Source organism: Lichenostomus cassidix, chromosome 2 (genome assembly GCF_008360975.1).
Source record: "Lichenostomus cassidix isolate B80296 chromosome 2, HeHo_3.0, whole genome shotgun sequence".
NCBI classification, from domain to species: Eukaryota; Metazoa; Chordata; class Aves; order Passeriformes; family Meliphagidae; genus Lichenostomus; species Lichenostomus cassidix.
In genome coordinates, this window is record NC_139482.1 from 63,819,237 (window position 1) to 63,841,244 (window position 22,008).

At 38.0% G+C, this 22,008-nt stretch overlaps 1 protein-coding gene across 3 annotated transcripts in view; it reads left to right on the plus strand.

Moving 5' to 3' along the window:
- The window catches only part of CAP2 (cyclase associated actin cytoskeleton regulatory protein 2), a 69,010-nt gene that overhangs the window by 42,038 nt on the left and 4,964 nt on the right, over positions 1-22,008 (plus strand). For all 3 annotated transcript variants that reach the window (XM_085051861.1, XM_085051859.1, XM_085051860.1), the window contains exons 5-11: positions 3,765-3,908; positions 4,132-4,217; positions 5,943-6,048; positions 18,264-18,453; positions 19,303-19,478; positions 20,695-20,818; positions 21,042-21,124. In XM_085051861.1, coding sequence (XP_084907987.1) covers positions 3,765-3,908; positions 4,132-4,217; positions 5,943-6,048; positions 18,264-18,453; positions 19,303-19,478; positions 20,695-20,818; positions 21,042-21,124 — 909 coding nt within the window. The remainder of the gene's footprint in view (positions 1-3,764; positions 3,909-4,131; positions 4,218-5,942; positions 6,049-18,263; positions 18,454-19,302; positions 19,479-20,694; positions 20,819-21,041; positions 21,125-22,008) is intronic.

Sequence of the window (22,008 nt, forward strand, 5' to 3'; positions counted from 1 at the left end):
AAATACATAAGATCTTTAAAAACTATATTTTTAGTTACCTGCTGTGTTTTGTGCCTTTGTGATTCATGCTGGCAGGTTTCTGGACAGCAATGATCCTGAGAAAATACCTATTTTGTCACATTAAAGCTGACATTTTCAAGTAATCACTGGATCGAGTGGCCAAAATTTTAAGCAAGCCATTCAGTTTAGTGTGACTTGACTTTACAGGCAGATTTCAAATATCACAAACCCCAAAACTCTGGCCATTCTTCTGAACTGAGTGTCCCTGTGCCCCAGTCCTATTAAGCCTGTCATCTGTGGAATTTCTTGTGTGGGTAATGCAAATATGTGAAGAAGAAGAAAGTCTGTGCAATGTGGTCTGTTGGAGTACTGGTATTCCAGGTCATTTTATGAGACTGGGCTGAAACTGTTAAGTCTCTGAAGCCAAAGCCTAAGGCTGTTCTTGTTGCATGCTGGGACCTTTTTGAAGTGTTTTGGCTAATCATGGCAATAGTCTTACTTCTCTTGATTTTCTAATAAAAATTATAAAACATTATGAGATGGCTGGTTGTTTAGTGATTACTATTTAAAAAGACAATCTGGTTTTAATCATTGTTTTAAAAGGCAAAAAGGATACTGGGAATTATTTCTGATATTTGTCAGTTGTGCCCATGTTGCATTTTTAAACATTTCAGCAAAGCTGATATTATAATAGGAATAGTGTTTATACAGAGACTCTTAAATTTCTGTTAAACAACTGTGGTGTGTCTTAAATGACAAGAAATTTTATCTAGCACATGCCAAAGACATGCTGAAGATTTTTCCAACAGTTCTGATTCATCTCCTGGAATTCAGTTTTCTTAGAGATACAATATAGACAATCATTTTATTAAGTCAGCTGTTCTAGTATTCATTGCAATAAAGAGATTATTCTTCTAGAACCCTCAGCACAACTGTTTCTGCATTTTAAAGTGTAACAAGACTGGTTACTGCCAGAATTAATGAGCCTTTCTATACCCATATGCTATACACTAATTCATCCGCAGTTTAATCACTAACTAAAAATTTAGAACTGAGACAGAACTCAATTCCTTGCAGGCCTGTGTTCCTGTGTCTAACCCTTACACAGGAATCTGGATGACAAGAAGCTTCTACAAACACACATTTTGTGCAGCCATTGCAGAACAGGATGAGCGCAGAGTGAATGGGAATGCAGACAGACTGCCCTGCTCTGCCAGGATGTCTCACATGGGACAGAGCTGAGCAAAGCCTCAAGCCCACTCTGGTGTGACTGCAGTGCCAAGGCAATGATTACTTTGAGCAACTTTCTGTAGCAATACATACTTCACCTTTAAAACTGGCACAGGTTCTGTGAAATTAAATAAAGCCACTGCATTTTTATAAACATTTCTTACAATTATTTATTCGTTGGATAGATTAAACCCCTGTGTTCTGAGGGACAGAAATAATCTCTGTACCACTGATAGAAAATCCTCAGAAAAGTGGCTGGGAGCTTTTCTAGGAGGAATAGGAGGAGGTGTGGGTCACTGTGGGACATTCAGAAAAAAGTTTGACCCTAATTTTGCCTTCTTATCTATAGATATCAATGTATTCTACAAAATAAAACAGCTATGTTACATCATTTAATATGTAGGCAATCAAAGCACAGAAAGCTAACACAGCTTTCCTGAAACCTGATGACAATTTGGCAGGGGGGCTGCAAAGAGAACCCCCATTTAAGAACTCCCACTTCTGTGCCCTATCCACAGAAATGTGCTGCCTCCCAGTGCTGTCTAGATATACCAGGCATCTGTGGAGCTGTATTTTTAGCCCTGATATTCTCTTTGGCTGGAACTGGGCCATGAAGATTCACAGTGAGCTAAGGACTGTAACTACCCCTCCAACTTTATGGGAAGAGTTTTGATATTATGCCAGTTTTGGCATAATATCAAAGCAGAACAAACACTTTCTTAAATTTCAGTTTTGTTAACTACTGTCATACTTGAAAGATTTCCCTGAAAAATAGGAAAGAACCAACCAGCTGCAGCATGTTGTAAACAAGCAAAAATTAGAAAGGAGAATTTTTGCAGACTCTATCATGTTATGGCAACAAAATCATATTTTAAGAACTACAAATCATGGAGGTTTCAGGGTTTTTTCAGACTAAATGACTTATGCTGGTCATTAAGTCATCAACAAAAAATCTTTTAATTTCCCAGTAATACTGTAAATATTTGTTTTCTTCCAACTCATTTTGTTGTAGGAGAAGATAAAATATCCCCATGTGTTTCATATGCACAGGCCTTCTTCAAAATTACACTACCACTAAAATGTTAAGGCTCCCTAGGTGGATCAAAGTTCTTTTCAAAATGCAGAAATCCAGAACCTCTTTTTGTTGTGTTTTTGAAGTGTCTTTTGACCTCTGCTGATGCATAGCAGACATGCTTATTTTAAGGTGACATAAAATTCTGTTACACTGAGGTCTTGTGGAAGGGTGAAAAGAAATACCTCACAGATGACAGAGATCAAGCAGGACACATGTGCCCAGCATCTTGTGTGTGTCATAGCAGCATTAGTCCTCAAGATCATGACGATTAGTTGTCTCCAGCAAGCACATAAGAAGTAGTCCTGGAAAAGGTGAGAACAAATGCAGAGTTCTGCTACATCCTCAGTGATTTCCAAGTCAAGTGCCAGGGAGAATCAGAATGGTGGACTGTCTTTGGTGGGATATTGTATGGGTTCTGTGAGCATACTTTTGCAATATTAATGGGTTTGCAAGGTACAGCAGTTGTTTTGCTTGTAATCTGGTGACTCCATGTCCCTCAATCTGCTGTTTTCTGAGTGGAACAATTTTTCCAGTGAATTAGTGCTCTAAATTAGTTTTTCTGAGATGCTGGACCAGTGTGATTGGCATTCACTTTGCACAGGAAAGGGCTTGGATAGCTTCTGCATTCATTTTGCTTTTCCTCTTCACTCCAGACACTATTCCTTCCACTCAGCAGTCATTCCCATAGATACCATTTGTTTTTGATTAACACAGGAGAACTTCCCCAAACCATGGCTTTCAGGCAATATGTTTCCCATGAAATCCTCCCACATTCCTTGCAGCCAAAAAATTAAAACAAACCAATAAGGAAAGGTAAAATTGATATTGCCTTCAAGTGTATTACTTTCTCAGTCTTGTTGCCAGATGATAACAGGCCACTAACAAGTAGTTAGTGTTTCTTAAAGGAAGAACAACTTGGTTAATAACATGAAAAACTCAAGCATCTGAAGAAGTTCCAGGGATATCAGATGAAAAACATGAGTTCTGCTAACTCTGAGCTAGGGGATCTTAGTCTGGGCAGTATGTGAAAATGCTGCCAATGCTGAGAAAAATTTTTGCTACAACACATTAATAATACTTAATGTCTGCAGATTTTATCACTGCAACCATAGGAGTGTAATTAAATTGCTACTGTAATGTAGAAACTTACGATGACCTTTCTTTCTGGATGTTAAGTCAGTAGGCAAGGACGACAGTATTAAACCACATGGTACTTTTGGACTACCCATTGTTAACAGCAGTGACTTTTCTCCTTTTCTCCTTCTTTTCTTTTCTTTTCTTTTCTTTTCTTTTCTTTTCTTTTCTTTTCTTTTCTTTTCTTTTTTCTTTTCTTTTCTTTTCTTTTCTTTTCTTTTCTTTTCTTTTCTTTTCTTTTCTTTTTTTCTTTTTTTCTTTTTTTCTTTTCCTCTTCCCTTCCCTCCCCTCCCCACCCCTCTCCATTAAATTCCCTTTTTTCCAGAATGAGGTGGCAGTGCTTCTCAAGCCAATATCAGAGAAGATTCAGGAAATTCAGAACTTCAGGGAAAGGAACAGAGGAAGTAAAATGTTCAACCACCTCTCAGCTGTCAGTGAGAGCATCCCTGCCCTTGGGTGGATAGCAGTGGTGAGTGACACGTGGGATGCTTGGGAGGGTTGTAAATAGGCTTCTGGATGGTGCAGCCCAGGATAGTTCCAAGTCTTGCAGAGCTCTGCAGTCTCATCTGTATAGTTCCTCAGTCTACACCCAAGAGGGTAGTAAACCTAATATGTCAGGGAAGGTGTCTGACTAATGTTTTACTTCCTTTCTCCTTCTGTTGTTTCCTGCTACCATGGGATGATGGTCCTAGTCTCCTAAACCAGGCCCTTATGTCAAGGAGATGAATGATGCTGCTACCTTTTATACTAACAGGGTATTAAAGGACTACAAGAACAGGTATGTTGCCAAGCTCCAGTATCATCTAGCCAGAGAACAGAGCATTAACCATACCAGTAGGATTCACAGTGCTATCAATCATGGAAAGTATTTTGTAAACTAAAATGCATTTGATAAAACCTTCTTGCAGTAGTATGGTTTCCCCTCCTCATCTGTGACCTGCAGCATGCTGCAGTGAGCATGGCAGCAGCATTAGCAATGCTGGTTTTCACTCTCTGCAAATTTTAAGATTATCTTTAATTTTTCTGGCACTCCAGCATTATAAGCTTATATGCAAATGCATATTCACAAAGCAACATGTGGCTAGCTGGCTGCTGTGCATCCTCCTCTCATTTGTGCTCTTATACTGTTGCTGTTCCTGCTCTCCGCTTGAAAATGTGCGTTTAGGTGGTAGATACATACAACTTCAAATTCCATAGCTCCTAAATTGATTTTTCTTTGTACTACTACACTGTCCTTAAAGAGCACAAGGAATTCACAGAAAAAAGTTCTGTGAATGATATCTGCGAGTTGATGGAGAAAGAGAAAAAAATAGAAATCATTCCTATGCCCTCTTTGAAAAGTCATGTATAAATCCTGTTGATTTGATACTTTTGAAGACCAGATTTTGGCCCTTGATTTTTATATCCCAGTGAAGAACAGTATTTGCTATTGAATTTTTCCTCTTTAGTGAGGAAAACTATAAATATTAAAACCTTTTGCATGTATTTATATTTCTTGTATATATATAAATATATATTACATGCTATATGTATGTTATTTTTTGTGTGTGTGTGTATATATATATATATAATTCCTAAAGCTTTAGGAAGGTACCTATTGAAGGTCGTAACTGATACTGGGGTAACTGATGATTTTTACAATATAGCATCAGTACTTACACTGGAGAAAAAAATGTCTCATGTAATGGTAGAAGCAGAGTACATTATTTAAGTATTTAGTTCTTCCTTTAATGAGGAACTATTTTCCTGTTTTTCACAATGGCTTCCAAAGTATGGAAGGCTCTGCCTTGACTTCAGCAGGCTTTGGATTAAACCTGTTGACCCAGATCCTCCACGTTATTAAGGATCAAACTCCAAAGGAAATAAATAGAAGGTAGACACACAAATCCTTGTAAGCATCCAGTCCATAGCCATCAGTATTCAGTAATAATTTGTTATAACTGAGGATTTCATCTTACAAGCAGTTTCTCTCTCTCTACATAGTTCCTGGTTTCATTTATAGTCCCATTGGAAGACTAATGATAATGAGTTTGGAGCCAACTGTGACTTGTACCTTAAAAATTCTTGATGTATAAACACTTTAGTCTGATGACTGTAACACATTTGAACATAGCAGACAGAGTATCTTACAGAACCCATGGATATTTAATTTTCTAAAGTTCAGCACCCTGAAACTGAGTCTGAGTACCTGCTGCACAGCTCAATATGCCTTTAGTGCTTCTTCAGTTGACTTTGAGCCTGAGCAGAATGGTGACACACACTTTTAGCAGGAAGCATTCTCTCCTAGAGGCATCCTGTGCCCTTGTGTGTCCTCTGAAAGGATCCAGAAGGTTTCCAGTGTAGTAGGCTTCAGTCTTTGCAGCACTGGGCTGGTTGTCTGCCTGCTAACTGATTTGTCCATGGCTTTGAGGCAGACACTGGATTTTACCTGCTTTAAGCAAGAGCAGCAATGCTTTCTGTTTTTAACTACATTTACACATAAATATTGTCTCTGTTTCTACAGTGACACACGCCATGTCGATTGGGTGAAGTCATATCTGAGCATCTGGTCTGACCTTCAAGCTTATATCAAAGAGCATCACACCACAGGTCTCACCTGGAGTAAAACTGTAAGTACTCTTTCTTTCTTCAAGAAGAGCTATAAAATGCCAGTAACCAGTTTGTCTTTAAATGCGGGTCATTAGCTCAGGAAAAATAAATATCTAGGCCAGGAACAGAAGTCATGGCCCATGTATTTCCCAACCAAGCCAATAAAAATTTGAAATATGGGTGGAGATATTCAGGCCATGGTGTTACAGGTTTGCAGGAAGAGGGAAGAATTTTTTGGTATGATTATAGCCATAACCCTCAGCTGCAGATGGTGAGGAGAGGCAAACACAATTCTCCATGCCTTTAGAAAGTAGGAACAAAACAAAGTGGAAAACATTAAAGAACATGTCAGACTAAAGAAAAACTGAAGGAACATGGCATGGAAAAGAGAAGAATGGTGGGAAGAATCTGAGCAAAGAGAAATTTAATAACAGGAAAGAGAAAAACAAGGGACACATAACAATTTATTTCTTCGTAGATGGCTAGCTTTATAAAAGTGTTATATTGGACATACAGAAATAACTTCTGAAATACAGAAAGAGAGAGTAAATATAGCTGCATGCCAAATTATTTATGCTCATTATATAAGCTGCTTCTGTGTGTTACATCTGAGATGCATAGAAATACGATAGCAATGAATATTTTTCTCTAAGAGAGGTATAAACATGAAAAATTAATTTTCTTTTGGGTACAAATGTAAGAGTTTATGTCCACTGCCTACATGGATTCAGTGTTCTATATTATTCTGACAATGTATTCACATTTATTATCAGATTAGAAGAACTGCTGAAGTATATTAAAAATGTAATCAGCCAGCTCTTTACTGATATCCTAAACCTACCATATACTAGAACATGCAGTCTTTCACACCAAATTTGTAATTTCTTCTGTGTACACAAATATCATTATTTTTAATTAATGACTATTCAGAGGAGTGGTACAGGCCACCATTTAGTTCTCAAACCAAACAATTTTAAGAACTCAGGAAGACAGGGAAGTGAAGTAGAACTTTCAAATTAATGACCCTTCCAATCCAAACCATTTTCTGATTCTATGAAATGTAGTTTAACATGTAATAAATAAGAGCTGGAACACCTTTCTTGTGAAGACAGGCCAAGCGAGTTGGGATTTTTTCAGCCTGGAGAAGAGAAGGCTTCATGAAGATCTTTTTGTGACCTTTCAATATATAAAGTGGGCTTGTGAGAAAGTCTGAGAAAGACATTACCAAGGCTTGTAATGACAGGACAGTAGGCAATAGTTTTAAATACCAAGACTGAATGTAAGGAAAAAATTCTTTATTATGAAGGTGATGAGACACTGGAACAGGTTGCCCAGAGGAGCTGTGGATGCCCCATCCCTAGAAGTGTCCAAGGCCAGGTTGGATGGGACTCTGATCAACCTTGTCTATGAAAGGTGTCCCTGCCCATGGCAGGGGGCTGGAACTAGATGATCTTTTAGGTCACTTCCAGTCCAAACCTTTCTATGGTTCTATGGTACTTGGAAAAGTTGCTTTCTCTCTCTCTATGGAGGTTATAACCATATAAGAGAATGTAGGTTACTTGTGCTCAGCAAGAGACTGCAGCTTTCTCTACATACCCTTCATTAGACATTGTGCAAGGCCTTCCACTACTCAAGTATTCAAGTGCAAGTTCAAACACAGGAGAGAACCACAATCTGTGTGTACTTCTTAGTCTGAAGCAATGCAAAAATGTTTGAACATGATAAATTAGAAGACTGTAATTATTTTCTAATTTAGGTCTCTGTAGTAAAAATTTAAAATATTAAACATTATTTCTTTATTTAGTACAAAATTTCAGAATTGCTACATCCTATTCTGTTATGATTGGTGAATGTGAGAAGGGCTAATGATTTTTAAATTATCATTACATAAGGAAAAGTAATTGTAGTACCCCATTAGCTGAATTAGCCTGAGAATCTGGGACAAAATCCATTATGTTAATACAGAAAAAGAATAATTTTCACCTTTAATACAACTTCACAAGTATGCAGATAGTGTTATCAGATAAAGGTTTGTTACAGCCATTTGATCAAACAGGAGGAGCTCTCAGTGCTGGTGAGTAATGGTAATCTTACCCAGAAATATAGCTGTTGCAGGTTATATTTGACTGCTCTTAAAACCAGTATCTCAGCCGTCATGTCTTTTTATTTTCCTGTCTTCAGCTGTCCAAGAAATTGGTGACATCTAGGTGTGACTTGTTTATTTATATTAAGCATAGTTTCCTGCCAACAGTGCTCATTCCATCATGAGTGATGAGCCCATCACTGCATCTGAAGTACAGATTTCATTTTACTTTGGATATCACTCTTATCTGGAAGTTGTCTTGGAAGTATGGCTCATTTAAATTATTCTGTATATCATGTGAGTCTGAAAGATTAAATTGCGAACTCATTTTTATGGATGTATATATTTTTTTAAGTTTTTCTAAATGTGAATGTAAGAAAATTAGAATCCAGTAAGTTAGCAGTTTGTTTAAATAGCTTAAATGTTATTTAAATATTTCTATGAAGCTTGGTAACAAATACATTCCAGAAAGCAATGAGTTGCTCAAATGATAATTTCATTTTTGTTACACATTTTAAAGTGAGAATGAAAGTCACAGATTCACGTTGTGTGAAGTTAAGCATTAAGGTCTGCAGAATGAGGGTCTAGACAGAAATATGATGTCTGTAAAAGCTGTAGATATATTCCAGACACAGTTGTTAATTGTCACAAACAGCAGCTTCCACTTACATGCATAAAAGGAAAAAAGGGAAAAGCAGTAGTTTGGCGAGGTGTTAACAAAGTGGAACATTTATGAAAGGTAGACATTGGTATAGAAATGGTATTTTATTATAGAAAGAGAGAGAGAGAGAGAACCATCTCAGGGAGTACAAGTACAGATTTTAAAGTATATTGTACCGATAATTTACCCTTCATGTCTGCAGAAGTCAAAAAAGCAATGCATGAAATTTCTATAGAAAGCTCTAAAGTAGCATATTTGGATATTTCTAATGAGGGTGAAGAGTCAGGAAGAATGTTCACTACTGCTTCTCTCTGAGTTGTATTCTTATAGCTTGAGCTGCAACAAAATCCCATGAGTATCAGCCTAAATCAGAGGGTTTCAAATGCTTGGGTTTCCAAAAAGAAGGGGACAGGATTTTTTAGTAGGCACTTGACCCCCTAAGCTGTGGGTGCTGTACGCTGTGGTGTGCACATTTATGGCCATGCAATATCCCAAAGCTGTGCCATTTCCAGCCCTGCTGTACCCTTCCATCAAGCTGCACAGGGCAGCTGCAGCCAGCCTTGGAGCAGATCACTAGTGCACACAGGAAAGTGTTCCTGGCTCTGGCAGCAGGCACACAGGCAGACACTTTAGAGGAAAGAGAAAGAAATGTCTTAATAAATTAGATGACAGACACCAAAACAGGGGCAAAAAGTTGAAATAATGTCCAAGCAGTCGGTTCTCACAATAACAGTTCTCTCTATCTGCCTTATAGAAAGTTCATGATAAAAACAGATGCTTATGGATTTTTGGATCTAACATAGTTCTTTCTTACTTGCTGCCAAAATGTGTGACAGTATTTTACTTCTTAAGGGCACCCTATTGAAATCTGTGGGACTGTGTGAGGACAAAGCCAAAAAATAGTGTAGTTAAGGACCTTTAGACTTTCGTGCATCTGAGCCTGTTTTGCTACTCATGTGGAATGGTGGTAAAAAATGACTGGACTGTGTAAATTGACATTTCAGGGCATGATGGATATGGTTAGGATATTTGTTGGTACTATGCTCACAAAACAAAAGTACATATTTAAAGTATGTATGTTTGTGAGCAGGATTGTCCCAGAGAGTAAAAAGTTCCATGTATTTTCACCATGACCAGAAACAGTCATTTTCATTGATTGTGCATATGTCAGAGAAAATATGCTTGTCAGTGGAAGTTAGGTGGATCTACAGTATTTCCTTGAAGGTGTAATTTTGTAATTCATTATCTTGAATGCAAAGTGTCCTTCTGCCTCCAACACCCTGTGGTGAGTGGCCATTCACTATGTTCACTACATCTCAGTTTAGCCATCTTGACAATGGGAACAATAGCAATTACCAGCCTAATGGAGATTTGTTTCAATTTGCTACCAGGTATGAGATTCTCAAATGTCAGTGAGTCTTAGGAAAAAGCTGTTGTTACAATGCAATATTTTAAGTGCCCAGGGTAGCAATTTACCTATGCAGTAATTGTCTTTTTTGCTTGCTACAGTTTTCTGTCTTTAACAAGCAATCCACTGCTCTAATAGTAACCTGTCCTTTTCGGTTCTTTCTGATCAACAGCAAGTGCTTTTTTTCCCCTTTTTTTTTTCCTTAAAGATGGGATTCTACTGAAGCATGGCTCCTTCTACCCTCCCCCTTTTTTGGTGATGCAATAACCAAATAATAAATTACCATCTGTAGTATAAGCTCACAAGAATGCCTAATAAAAGGTTTGTTTCCTACAAGGTCTGCATGAGTAGTCTGGGGGAAGTGAAACTTCTGCTCCTGCTTCTGCAGGTTAATTTTGCAGCAAGAAAACAACCAGTAAGAATGAGAGATTGCTGTAGTTTTCCATATATCAAATAAGTGTTAGAACCCAAATCTTGCTCAAGGATAATTGAATGTTTTAGTTGCAGGCAGGTCTGAACTTAACTTTTGTTCTTTGTATACAATAGTAATTTAGGACAAATTTTACCAGTGGGTTTATTTACAAACAGGAGATATTTACAAACAAGCAGTGAATTTCATTACAGTATTTAGTTTCTAATACAGAATTTCACTCAAGTGATGAGTTAAATCCTCCCCCCTTTTACAAATCAAAACAATTTAGGATAAAGTCTGCACATCTTTAAAAGCAGTTGAGATTTATTTAAATCCTGTTTCCATTTAAGCCAATGGAAGCTTTTCTCCTTGAAATAGCATTTTAAAAAACATTTATTAGTCATTAGATAGTACACTAAAAACATTCTTTAAAAGCTTAAATTCTCCACACTGAGAAGTACCATCATCATTCCTACATTAGCCTGATTGAGTGCAATTATACTAGTCTCAGTGCAGACTTTGGGCATTTTATTCTTGACTAAAATAATCACCTCCAGACATTTGCTTTTAAAATGGCTCTGCCTCTCTCCTGTTCTATCAAAACATTTTCCTGTAATATATCTTCTCTGTACATATTGATGTGAACAAGCTGCAAAAGACCAACTTCTGCAGGCAAAAGCCTCCTATTATCTATCCAGTATGTCTTCTATGCTGTATTTAGTTTGACCTACTTATCAAGCAGCCATCGTCTGAGCCACTTCACTAAAGCTAAAGGTCAAAACTGTAGTGCCAAATTCCAGCCACAACTGCAATTCCAGAGGTCTTATTCAGATAGAAGTAAGGAGAGCATAGATACACCAGTTTAAGTGCCTGTATCTCGGATAAGATGTAGACATTTCCACAGTGCTCAGTTTTTCTCAGTGATAGCCTTTTCTCTCCTTTTCTGTATACCTCCTATTTCTCTCTCTACTCTTCCCTTTCCCTATTCACTTATACCTTTTTGTTGAAAAAGATTGCATCCTTTAATTGCAAGTGAATGGTTTTAGGTTCATGATCGATTGAAAAACTGGCCATGCTGACACCTCTACAACAGTTGCTTCTTCAGTGGAGACTGCCTCAATTAGATCCCTGTCCCTTTGAAAAAAAGTCTTTTTACTCTCTTATTTCAACAATGTCTGAAACTATATCTCTTTACTGTGTATCAACGGTGTTCTCTTAACTTTGACCAAATAGCATTCAGACAAGTTAAGGGAAAACCTGGGCGAGGCATGCAGCCTAGTTCAGTGGCTAAGGGAAAGGAAAAAGAAAATTGAAAGTATGCCAAATGAAAAGAAAAAGCTACATCTATTAAATCTTTACTATCTTGCTAAAGTGATTGGTTTTCTTTTTAACCAAATTCTTATATAAGTAAAAGACGGTTGAATCCAGCTGTTGGAGCACATTACTTGTTGACAATAACATTACCAGTTTTCAAATTATTTAGAAGACCATGGCTGTGTAAAACATTTCTGCTTGAGTTACTCTGAAGATGTAAGCATCATTTTAAATCCTGAACAGGTGATGAACGGCAAAAGTGTATTAAAGGGGCCTACAAAGCTTGAAAGCTCTACAGATAAATAATTCTGCTGAGACTCAGTAACAAGAAAAGAACCTGGCCTGGTTTTTGTTGTTTTGTGTTTTAACTAACTAAGATTACAGGCTCTGTAAGTCAGCTGTTTCATCCAGTAAATTGCAGCTCTCAGGGCAGCATAACCCATTGCAGACAGGTGGCTTAAATAGCGTAGGTAATAGAACTGTTGTGCTAAGCTACTTTTATGCAAAAAAACACCTTAACAAGAGCTCTGTGCCTCTGAGTCACAGTTCACCTGTTCCCATAGGTTGATACGTGATATTTTGAGCTTCACAATTCTTGTCTTTGACTGTGCATATGTACGGAAAGAACAATACAGAATGCTGTAATCATTTTAAGTGTGAAACTAGGATTACTATGAAGGGAGAGAAAACAGAGATATCCTTCCTTTTTTGTTTTTTTTTTTTTTGAGAAGAATGTATTCCCCATTAGAATTCCTGTTTATCTGCTGCCATGAAAAGAAGTCTTTTCAATAAATTAAGGAACGGATTTCATGACCTCTCTCTAAGCCACCTGTTGCCTCAGCTGCAAATAGATACTTACCTCTTAATAGGAATGACTAACAAAATAGGTACTATATATCATACACATGCATATATAATTTTTTTATATGCATTATATAGATGTTTATAATCTTGTCGTTCTGAATAAAATCAACCATTGCAGCTACAAGAAATGCATTGTTCAGATGCTCCACAGCTGGTTCCCAGCACAAGAACTTTGTTCCCCTCAGTTTCCGTGCTGCACTGTGTCAGCTGAAAGCTGGATAAACACAGAGGAACGCCACGGGTGTTTGTACAGGGTCTGGCACATAAGCCCCTCATATCCCCAGAGATAGGAGCCTCTGACTAGGGCTCCTTGCTGCTGCAGTACTACAAATATAGTAACAGTGACATGGAAGGCTAACCCAGGGAGCTGTTCAGCAAGAATAGCTCAGGAAATAGTAACATCTGTGATAAGACATAAAAAGAAATTCTTACTGTCTCTCAGTAACTGGGTTCAGACCTGAAGACACATCAAGCTGCATATGGCCACCAAAAATTAGTGACAGTATGGCATCCAGAACACTTGTGTTTTATATGAACAGCATTTTATTTCTCTAACAAGATTGGCTTTGCCCTGTACTCCAGGGGAAAGAAGTCTTTAGGAGAAATGGGCTTCACAAGGCCCAACTTCTCAAAAGCAAAGGGCTTTACTCAGCTGTACTGTAATTTCAAGGGAATTAAGTGGGATTTGAGATCGATGGATTTCAACCAGGCAGCTATCTCAACATAAACGTAATTTCTTTCTTCCAGTGAGCCAGTTAGGTGAGAAAAAGAAGTGTACTACACCCTTTCAACAAGCTAAAGATAGAAATACGACATACTTTGAGGCTGTACCACAATCCTGCAAACCCTTGCACAGGGACAATGGACAGACCCAACACTGTGAGCAGCATGAGACACTGTCACTAGAGGAAGCTTCTCTGCCACAGTCAGTGGAAACTCTTGGGCCTCTCTGCAGATGTCTTGGGGCTATCCAACCAGAAGCAAACCCTGACCCATTCCTGTCACTCCTTTTAGAGCAGGATTGGAGGCTGAAGACAACTTTTTTCCCCAAGAAAATTTCTGTAATGTTTCATCCCCTACAGAGCTCTTGGTACATGGTCACAGGGCCTGCATCTCCTGTCCTTGATAGACCCCTACTCAGAGAATTACATTTTCTTCCATTTCAAAAAGCTTTAGGTTTTTAGGATCAAGGTTTAAAGCACATCAAATTCACTATGGTGCAAAGCTACCAGGTTAAACATTATGGCTTTTTGTTACATTTTCCAAAGTGAGGTCAACTCTATCTGTTCCCCTGATAATTCCTACTAGGGGCATATTTGTAAATGATAGAAAAATGGCCACGCCAACATGTTAATGGGAGCAGTCAGCAATCAGTATAACTTGACGTGGTGTCTGTAGACACCATAGCACTGAGAACAGCAGCTGTTGCTGAGGCAAACAGCTGAAATAAAAGAGGAAGAAAGGCGGCTTGCAAACAACCCCCTTTAGTGGTCCAAATGGCTCCTAATACTCTTTGTGTAAAGACACACTGCTGTTAACATCTGTGTGAAGTTAATCTGAAGAGTTGTTTGCAAATAGCAAAGCTGCTAAGCACCTGCTGCTTTAGGATAGATGAACTTTTGTGGGCATGTAACATGCTATTTTATTCCTGGCAGCTCTCACAAACACCACCCTATACAGAACAGAAATGAATGGACTTTGTGAAGGGCACTTTTGTTGAAACTGGATAGGACTATACACAAATATTACCAGATACCAGAACAGTTTTATGAGCCTGCTTCAGAAATATTCTAGAGCCTAAGGGTCTAAGTGGTCTTAGAAGAGTAACTAAGGAAAGCAAAGTAACTGCCAGTGACTGAGGTTGGTAGCTTGGAGGTTTATTTATTAATAGATGTCAAAACAAATTTTTTAAAAAGTTCCTGAAACTACTTCACTTGGCTGATTTTTAAGCTGCCCTTTATATCAGTGTGTTTCAGTGCACCACAGGTCCCATCTTCCTTCTGGGAATGCAAGAAGTAAAATGCGTTTTCTGCATTTCCAGTTCATTTTTGTGCTTTCTGCCTCCTTTTGAGAGTGTCCCTGAGCCACTCTCCCACAAAGATTTTCACCTCACTTGAATGTTTGTGTGATTTCAGTTAGGTAAATCAAAATGGCAAAGAAAAGAAGACTATGGGCAGAGTAAGACTGTACCCCTCTTCCCAGCAGGTGTGTGCCCACTCATTAATGAGACTTGTCTGTCTTTTCCCTGCCATTTTATTTCAATGGGGATGAGTCCATGCTGTAATATGGTAGCTCTCCAGTGGAGCAGTTAAACCTTCTACTTTAGTGACCTTTCTTCCTTTGATTTGTCCTTCAGTTTTTCCTGGCAGTTTCCAGAATGGCCCTAGATGTTGAAAATACCACGCTACAATATCAATTAGCTTGTGTAGTTGTAACTCTGGTCTTAAACTAGACAAGATTTGTCATGCAGGAGAAAAGTTAACAATGTGGGTTCAGGCTATGTTTTATTTTTGAGACTGCACAAAATTAGGAGGAAAGGTGGGAAGGGTGACAGAACCTCAGGTGTCTTCAAAGACCTTGTGACAGTTTCTACGTTCTTAATTAGATCTAACTCAAACTTTTTTGCACTCAGTGGAGATAACCACTGACTTTGTTGGAGGGACCAGTCTTGTAAAGAAAAGAAGAGGCAGATTGGCAGCATGAGTGCAATGAATAGATTTTTTTCTTACTTTGAAACCCACTTAAAGGACTAGAATGTCTTCACTCCTCAGGTCAAGAATTGAGTAAACTTGTTTTTTCATTAGTCCAGCTCTAGATGGAAAAAAGCTCCTAGTTCCCCAGATCCTTTCCTATATCTTCTCTTTCTTGAAAAGTAAGTAAGATGACAATCTCCATTCATACAAAACCATGTCCAGACTTAACTGGTGTATTTAAAATACTTCCTTTTACTGTACTTTGACAAGATAGTTCTTTAGGAGTTCTGGGAGAGAGATTACCCACTCCCACAGATAAACCCCTCTGATTTTTACTTCCATCTCAGTTACATGGATATTCCCATACTGTAGTTGCCATTTGGGAAACTGCCTTTGATGTGCTACTCAGCAGCATTATTTGAGCCCAGAGTGTCCTACATGACCTGTGATGGCCCTGAGTTTGACACTTTAAGCAAAGAGACTCTAGAGTGACCCACCACTCTGTGTTGTACACAGAATACCCAGATAACTTCCAGATAGTTTTTTTTCTAATGGATCTTTGCAGCCTTTGCACAGTTTAGATGGTGTAAATTCCTAATGTATGTGTGAGTCTTACACAAGTTTCAGCAAAATCACAGCACTGTATTGGTCAGCAGGTGGAAGCAGTGGGTATTTTTGAGAAATCAGATGGCAGTCTGGAATTTGGCAAGCAGATTTTTATCTCAGACTAAAGTTATTAACCACTACCGCTACTGCTATTAATTGCCTTTCATGAAGCATTCATAATTCATAACTGCATGTTCACACTGTGAATGGTGAGTGCCATTTCTGGGTATCTGAGTATTTTAAAAAGCCCTGCAAATGCAGTGTTCAGAACACTGGATAACCGGAACATAGTGGATTCAGTTGCTATGGTTGCAGGCAACAGAAAGGGAAGAACTGTATTGCACCTCAGGCAGCAATAGCTGATTGTGCCACTAAATCCACTTACTTTCCTTTTTTTTAATTACAGTAATTCACAGTTCCGCTGACTCTGTTGCAGGTAACTTCACTGGCATTAGCAGAGGCAGAGACAGGCACTGTAAACTGAGGGCCCAGGAAAGAAGTTGTCCCCAGCCTAAAACACTAACCTATAATGAGGAAGAATGTAAGCAGAAGCTCTGAGTTAAATGTATCCATGCAACAATGGAATGTCTCTAAAAGCAACCAGCATCAATTCCAGTATATTTTGACAATAAATGATAATAAATTCCAAAAGGAAGTTCTTCTCATTTGTTTACATTTGATCAAAAAGATTTAATAGCAAGAAGAGAGCTTATTTCCTTAAGAGATTTTTGATTTTTATTTTGATTTTAAAGTATATCTGAAGAGTGAGTAAAAAAGGAGCCTGTGGACCTCCGCCCTTTTCCTGGTATCAGTTTGGGATTACAGGCCAGAACAAGTTTTACTTTTTAAAAAATAGCTGCAGTTTTCATTCCTGTGAGATGGAGGAACCAGATAGATACCTTACTGTTTCCGTTTCAGTTTAGTGGAAAGCAGAAAGTTTTCTTACCATAACCATACCATAAAATCATACCATAAACAGTTAAAAATATCCTCTGTGGCCAGTGAAACAATGGCTTACTAGGGATTGTAACAACCTGTATCTCTTAACAAAGATAGCCAGTTAGAGGAGCTATGACTCTAAGTCACTGTAATTTTTCCATTGTATCTGCCCACCTGTTAAATATTTGCTGCTGCAATACACAGTATCTCTGTAGCTAGCGGAACTCATCAGAACAGTTTAATTTTCTCAATAGTTCTTTTCAAAGTCCTGTCTGTGCTGCAGAGAGGTAGCATCAGAGTGACACTCAGTGGCAAGACAGTAAAAGTGACTCTCAGATGCCCTCTAACAGCTATCATTAGGATGTTAGGGCATTATTATAAAATAATAATAAAATTTATTATTTATTTATTTATTTATTTTAATAATAAAATAAAAAAATAAAATAATCAGATATTATTAGTATTTTCTCTCTGTTTGATAATATTCTATGTAAGCATTATAATTCAGACCAAAACATGTACTTTTGATTATGCAAACTGAAAGAAAGACTGTGTTACTTACTTTTCCAAGGCCTCCTTCACTCATAACTTGTGTGCTGTGATCTCCTGCTACTGAAAAAAAAAAACTAATATGAGAAATTGAACTAAAAACTCAAAAATTAAATTTCAGAATCAAGAGACTTGAATCACCATAGTTTTATATTCTGTGGTATTTGAATCTTTACAGATAACTTGAACAGTTCAAAGAATAGCATTTCACATCTTGCACACAGTTTATCATGTTCCACATGAATAACTGACAGTTCATGACCCTTTCATTTATTTGTGTTGTATCAAAACATTTTCTATATGTTTCTGAATGCACACTGAGATATGGTTAATTGAATTTGGTATCTGAAAAAAGGAGACATTTTCCTTTTCATGTAAGTAAACACTGGACTAAATTATGGAATCTTTACTCTTGCAGATTTTTAACAGGAGTCTTGACAAGCATTTGAGACAAATATTTTAGGTGGAGTAGTTCTGCTGTAAGGTAGTAGTGTGTGCTGTCAGCCTTTCCAGCTGTGCTTGCTCCGGTGCAGGGAAGAATTCATAGGATTACATTTGATTATGGAGACAGAAATTGCCCTGAGCCTGTGGCTTTCTAGAGTCACCCGAACTCTCAGCATTCGAGGATGTTAATAAACAAGAGTTATTGTGATACAATGTTCCTTGAAACACTGTATGTAAAACAATTTCCCTCTGTCTCCAACAGGGTCCTGTTGCATCCCCCATGTCCATGCGATCTGTTCTAACCAGTGGCTCCTGCCTTTCCCCGCCACCTCCACCACCGCCGCCCCCGGGACCGCCCCCCATCTTCGATACAGAAACCGCAAAGGATGAAGGAACTGCAGCTCGCTCAGCCCTCTTTGCACAGCTTAACCAGGGAGAGGCAATTACCAAAGGTCAGGAGAAAATAAATCAAATTGTGATCCATGAGTCAAACTACGTCAAAAGCTAACTTTCACAGCATTTTTAAGTTACATTCTAGCAGCTCAGATCCTTCTGAGGCTTGCAATTGTTTGATGGAGGAGACTGCATACCAAAACCTCCTTTAGATGCCACAGCACCCAAATAAGTCCAGAATACCTGAAATTCACACCATTTATTTAGAGGTATCCTTTTAAGGCAGCCAAGCTGGGCATCTTCAGCCCCCAGTAGCTGGTGGACCTCTTAAGTTGCAGTTGCAATAAAGTTTTATCCCTCTTTCTGATTGACATTGAGTGTACAAACTTGTGTCAAAATGTGTTACATGTCAGGTGAAAAGGTATGGCTCACAGATCAGTGTGGAGTCCAATAATAAAGCTTTTTGTATTAATACTGGAGTTGTATGTCTGTGAATTTAAATACATATGATACATAAATTTAAATATATATTTAGCTTTAATGCTGCAGAGATAGGTCAAATATTGTCATAAATTAGAAAATGAAACTCTGTTGTACCAATGAAAAAACATGATACAACAAGCTCTCAGGACTACCTACAGAGAGGGACTAGAAGACATGGGATTTTCTGTTGAAGATACTAAGAGAGCCTATTCACAGTAGAAGAGGTTTTGTATGAGCTGCTAAAAGTATGTCAGCAGTTACATTTTAGGTTGTTGTCCAGGTAAATGTTGAGAATATAAAAAATGCAGTTTCAGAGAGTAATATGGCACAATTACAAACAAATCTTTCATGCTTCAATATGAGCACATTTAGGATTGGAAAACAGACTCTCTTTCACGACCATCCTTTTTTTAAAATTTTTTTAGGGCTTCGACATGTCTCTGATGACCAGAAAACTCACAAGAACCCCAGTCTCCGTGCCCAAGGTCCATCTGTTCGTTCTCCAACAAAAAGCCATACTCCAAGTCCCACCTCTCCCAAGAATTCCCCGCAGCAGAACCATGCCCCTGTCTTGGAGCTAGAGGGAAAGAAGTGGAGAGTGGTGAGTTCCAGTCACACCTCTGAGTTGCGCCATGCACTTTGCAAACCAGGTGGAGCACTGAAACATCTTGCAAATGTCTGTCTCAGTCGCTGTGCAACAAAACAAAGTTGCAGATTGAATGGGCTGAGTCTTCCATATATTTGCATTGCTACAGTTCAAATTTTATATTCTGTAGGATCTTAAATTAATTCATTTGTCTCTGAGAATCACTTACTCATCTCACTGGAGAACATCAGAGGCAGTATATAAATTCCTTGCAAAATGAGACGATGCTCCAGAAACAACTCCAGTAGAGAACACCAATTAAAATCCCTTCTTGCAGGCCATTCCTGTGAATGAGAGAGAACAGTCATCACAGACCACTCTCTCCAGCTGCCCTAACCAATGGAATTATACATTTATTTTGTATTTCCCATTCAATGCAAGCATGCCTTCCATGCTTAAAAGTAGAGAAGTGTTTTCCTTTTGCTCAACCTACAGATAGAAAAGAGATTTAACATTTGGGTATTAATTTATGTAGGCATATACCAAAGAATCTATGAATGAAAATTGATGTGACTGTGGTGGTTAAGAGAGAGAGGACGGAATATGCAGTTTAGTCATGCAGAAGGTTATATATTCAGTCATTACTGTGGAGTCCAGTTTGCATAAGGTGCAGTCACTGTTTGTCTGTTATATTGCCTTATGGTTCTACTACTTGGAACTTTCCCTGTGGATCCCTAGCCTTTTCTGGACATCCATGGTGTTTAATTGTTCTTTCAAGCCTAATGAAAGTAAATTTCTTCACCTATTACTCCTTTATTGCATATGGTATTTCCTGTACATGCTCATAATGTGCTGTATGGAACATTACATAATGTTTGGGGAAGGAAAACTTGCTCTTTTCTTCTGTCTGAATCAGATGGGAGCCAAACAGCAGTTTTGTGAGTGCCTTTTTAAATTGTTGTGAGCATAACATCTTCGCTGAAAAATTAATGGGTTGTGTCACTGTCTGTGCTAACTTCTTCAGTTCTGCAACTCTAAAAGATACAGTGTCATCTAAGGGTCAGTTAGGCGAGATATGTGATCACCAAGCAGATTAGGATTTTAAGCCACAGGAAGGATATTGCTCTGTTGTAACTGAAGGAGCAATGACTCGAGGATAAATTGTACTAAAGTCTGTCTGACTGTTAGCTAGTTAAAGACAACCAATTAAATAAACTTTCTTTTGAAATAGGAGTATCAAGAGGATAAGAATGACCTGGTCATTAACAACACTGAACTCAAGCAAGTGGCCTACATTTTTAAGTGTAACAAATCTACACTTCAGATAAAAGGAAAAATCAACTCAATTACTATTGGTGAGTGGGTAGCTCAGCTGGGCTTTAAATGACAATCTTGAAAAAACTGACTTGTGTGATTAATAATGCATCTGAATCACTCCATTCACTTTAATGACTGATCATGTGAGTAAAGTCACTCAGCTATGCAGTGCAACACTGGGAATTTTCATATTTAATGTAGCATGTGTGCATGTACTTGTTTTTGTCTTGCCTTTCTTATTTATGATTGCTTTTATTTTAGACAACTGTAAAAAGTTCGGCCTTGTGTTTGACAATGTTGTGGGAATTGTGGAAGTGATCAACTCCAGGGATATTCAGATTCAGGTAAATACCTGTTTGAGAGATGAAGATAGACAGAGAACAAATCGGGGGGAGGAAGCCCAACATGTAGCTACAAGGGATTTTAAAATCTCACAGAGCACAACAAAAGTAAGAAATATCCAAATGAATCTTTATATGCATCAAATTCTGCTGATGTTTTTAGAAAATTCCTATGAAAACTATTTACTATCACTGAACAAACCTCCCATAGCCCAGTGCCTTCTGGTTCTGGTGAAGCTGAGAAATCTGTACACTGTAAGAACTGTTACTTCTGTCCCTAATATGCTTGTTTTCCTGCTAGACAGCTCCTAACACTTGAAAGTTCAGTGGTGCTTACAGAACAAATTCTAGCAGTTAGCTAATTGATTTCTAAGCGCACAAGATTTTTTTCTTTTCTCATCCTCTCAATGGAAATGTTTAAATAGACTGTCAAAGGACAACTAAATGCTATGAAGTAAAAGTAGGTGCTGGGATTTCAAAAAATCTCCCTGGCCAGTGACATGACACTTCATATAAGTAAGTAATGTACTTATTTCCCTTCAAAAAGCTTAATCAGAGATAATCTTCCTTGTGGTTCTCATGAAAAGAAAATGCACATATTTTAAATCTGTACATTGCCCTCTTTATTGGGGACAGTTGTACTGTTCAGAATATACATTCTGTGTGACATTTACAGCACTTCAATCATCCCATTCCAAAGAAGTCTGACTGTGTGCTCTAATACTGGGTTGTGTCTGACACACACGACCTAATCTCAAGAAGGGACTTTAGGATGTATTATTTTAAGAGAAAAAGAAATGAAATGTTAATTATTATATTAAACTGCCACTCTTCAAAGTGAGTTCTTTTGCTTAAAATGCTGTGCCTGCTGTATGACATTAAATTTA